Raw genomic sequence first — 3,817 nt, forward strand, 5'->3', positions numbered from 1 at the left:
AGAAGACCCAGTGCAAATTCAAGGATCCATTAGATAAACTGAGGGCCAAACATCTCCAAATTGAAGTTAATGCACATGCCAAAGATACCAGTGATTCGAGACAACATGCATAATCTCGGCTTTTTTATTATTGTAGTAATGCAGTCAGTAAAATCAGACATATCTTAACACATATACTGCACAAAGAGCTTAAATAGTTTATGACTGTGAAGTAAAATTTGTGAGGGTGAAGGACAGCTATCTTTACAGCATCAAAGAAAAACCTGCCTCATTTGTGCCCTATTAGCGAGGGAAACAGAAAGCCCAAACTATATTTTCAAAGTACTGGTTTGGTTCTCCCTGCCTTTGGGGTCAGGGAAGCACTTACACGTGGTGAGCTGGTTGATCAAAATACCTGGAGCACAGCACACGCCTGACATTTCATGCTACTTTAATCTCTAATCGGAATTTAAAAACACTGACTAACTTTTGTAATTTACAGTGTAGTGTGAATTACTTAATAGTACAGCACATACTTACCACTGTTAATTCTTTGCCAGCTGCTTTCCGAAAGGCTTTGGTCCATCTGACCTTCCTGGGATTTCGCTTCTTTTTAAAGTTTTTGTGGCATTTTGATTTGCAGAATCTAAAAACCTACAGGTAGATAAAACAAAAAAAATCTGAACTCAAAGGTTGTTGCTTTCTACATAATTCAAAATAAATCTGATGTTATATCTTAATTACGTTACTAGAGTGGTACTATTCATGACAAATTAAAATATTACTATGTCCATTATATTACCCTTATGAGAAGAACCAAATTAATAACAGGCTAAAATTATGAAGTACAGCACATAGAACTAACTTCCCTGGAAATTACACCCCAATAAATAGCCAAAGCTGTTTAGTCCAAAGCCAAACATGAAAGACTTCCTAAAAGCTTAATGTAGTATTCATGCTCATTCAGTCTGGATTTCCTGGTAAATCTGCTAATGAGGCTACCCATCAAGTATGTGAAACATAAGATTAAGGTTTTCCCAGATGTGGACAGTTACTAAATAAACTGGGTTAAAACCACCAACTCATTTGTTGTATACATATCCCTTCCTACAGCATAATAATACAGTTCCTATGAACCTAACAAGGTACCTAAACAGACAGCAGGGCAGAGTAACCCCTTGTAAGAGCTCTAACCCACATGCACCAACCTCCATTCATTATAAATCACAAAATAAAATCAAAATTCAAGTCACAGAGATCATCAGACCAGCCTCTTCTGTAAAAAGTGGCCTGGAAAGGTTTGTATACTTACTTTTTGTTTAGAGATGAGAAAACAACAAAAATCTGATTCATGATTTTAGAAACTGGCCTTTATCAAAATGGTTAATTCTAAAATTGTATTTTACATCCCACTTTGCACAGACTTATACAAGTCGAGGAAAACTGCTTTGCTAATTTCATTTTAAATGCAGCAATTAAGCATATACAATTACTCACCCTCATAACTTTGAAAAACAAATTTTATTTTTGACTTCTCAGTATAATCTACCAAATACTAGGGCATGGTTCACTAGGCTGTCTCTGCACTACAGACTTTTGCTGGTACACCTATTTCAAGTATGTGGCATAATCTCTGACCAACTTAGTCGTACTGGTTGAAGTCCATGGTGAAGAGACAATTATACTAGCATAGCTACATCAAGACTAGGAATGCTTTGCTGGAATAGTCTAATACTAAAGCACACCTAATATAGACATGGTGTAAGCTTCCCTTACCACTTAACAGAAAAAAAGAATATTTATGGGCTAAGCTATGCATATGTAGAGTCATAAATAGACTATTTAATAAGGAATCTAATTTCAGAGTCATGAATACAATGCACATAGCTTCACTGGAAGTTTGCATAAAAATACTAAATCAATATAATAGGCTGGTTGTTCCCTGCACAACTCTCTCACACACATATTTCTGTGAGTGATTATGCAATAATTTTGTTACACGGTAATTAATAGGCTACCCACCAGTGTACCAAACATAATGGAAAATAAGGTTAATATCTAGATATGTGGATTAGTATAGTTATACTGTATATCATCATGATATAAAATAGAATAATATATACTATAGATAAGTATCTTCTGAAATGAACTTAATATTGCAGAAAAGTTTCAAAAGATTATTTGTGTTTTTATTTTACAAAAAGATAGTTTAGGTTTTTGGGTTTGTTTTTTTTTTACAATATCCTCAGTTTCAATAAGGCAGGAGTGTTCACAAATATATACAATCAATTCTAAACAAGCAGCTGGTTGGAAAACTGGGATATACAGAATTAAGTGAATTATCCCCTGCAGCAATATTTACAAAACCAAAACTGTTCTGCAAACAGTTTTCTATATCTGGATGTAGTGCTTTTCCAACAGGGTAAAATTCTATCTGCACAGCACAAAAATCTCCAAGTTCTACTGTATCTAGACACAGGGTATAAACAGACATAACAAGGGTTGCATTATCAAAAATACTAGTACATGCTGTTACACTGCAACTGTTCTGCCTCTAGGGCTGAATCCAAGATTCAGTCATTTAAAATCAGTGTCCTAATCAATGGGAATTAAAGGAACTCTCTCCAGTATCTCCTACTACTGTAAACTTTAATTTAAATACATCACAAGAATGCTAAAGGTGTTAGTGTTTCAGTGTTAGTCTGAAATCAGACAGAGGGGGTAGGGCAGGGTGGCACCTTAGAGACAAAGTAGGCAGATTCCTACTGCATCTTAGAGATGAAGTAGGTGGATGCCTACAAAAACTCATGCCTCTCTGAACCAGTTAGACTCCAGGGGCATTACACATGCTCCGGGAAGCATTAATTAGCAAACTGCACTAATTAAAAGCACCTGATCATCACATCTATCAGGGTCTCCACACTGAAAAAATGACAGCAGGGCACTCTGAACTAACACTAACTTGTTTGATGCGCTTTAGTTCATTTTTCAGCAGGGGGACGCCCATACACCTGACACTGGAGTCTGCCAGAGCACGGCAGACTTGGCTGATTTGAGTCTGTCTGACGCGCTGGATTTCCAGGCTCCCTGCACGTGTACAGGAGCCCCAGGGTGGCCTTCCTTACCTTTGGCCAAAGAATGCTGGAGTCAAGGGGGTCCTGCTGCCGGTTCAAGGACATCAGCAAGAGCCCACACCTTCAGGACACCAACAAATATGCTGACTTCATGTTATCCAAACTAGTTTGTTTTGTTTTTTTAATCAAGCCAGCCAGCCTGCTCTCCTGATGCAGACAGGCGGTGATGTAGCACCTTTACTTTTGGCTTAAACGCTCTGTCTCTGACCGTAGTCATACACTGTTGCCCACTACCTCCACCCCCACAAAACATTTGCAATTCATGTTCACAACCTGGGATTATTCTCTCTCTAAATGTCTCTCTCTCCCGGGCTCTGCAGCTCACAAAATGCTCCCGAGCGCAGCTACAGTCAACTTCCATCCCTGCGATCATGCCAGTCCGGTGTCAGCTTTTAGGAGCTTTTCAAAGACCCAAATGGGAGTCAGATGCACCTGACAGGACCACATGGGGCCTCCCCAGACACTCGCGTACCCGCACAACGAGATCAATGCCCCAGAGGTCCAGGGCAGTATCGTCAGCTGCTCTGACGAAAGTGCAGGGGACGGGGCGGGAGAGGGACGGAAGAAAGCGGACGTTTGAAAATCGTCTGCTCTTCGGCAGCGGAGACACATCCGCGGGCGCGCACCAGGCCTGGCAGACCGCCGCCGCCGCCGGCGGCTCAGAGGTAAGGAAGGGCGAGAAAACCCGGCCGGGGCGGCGGCTC

The 3,817-nt window shown here is 40.2% G+C and overlaps 1 protein-coding gene across 1 annotated transcript in view; it reads right to left on the reverse strand.

Annotated features, from left to right (window-relative positions):
* Positions 1-3,817, reverse strand: part of RSL24D1 (ribosomal L24 domain containing 1) — a 15,659-nt gene that overhangs the window by 11,577 nt on the left and 265 nt on the right. Inside the window, exon 2 of the mRNA XM_006017956.3 lies at positions 520-633. Within this exon, the coding sequence (XP_006018018.1) occupies positions 520-633 (114 nt within the window). The remainder of the gene's footprint in view (positions 1-519; positions 634-3,817) is intronic.

Source organism: Alligator sinensis, unplaced genomic scaffold, assembly GCF_000455745.1.
Source record: "Alligator sinensis unplaced genomic scaffold, ASM45574v1 scaffold250_1, whole genome shotgun sequence".
In the NCBI taxonomy this organism is placed as follows: domain Eukaryota; kingdom Metazoa; phylum Chordata; order Crocodylia; family Alligatoridae; genus Alligator; species Alligator sinensis.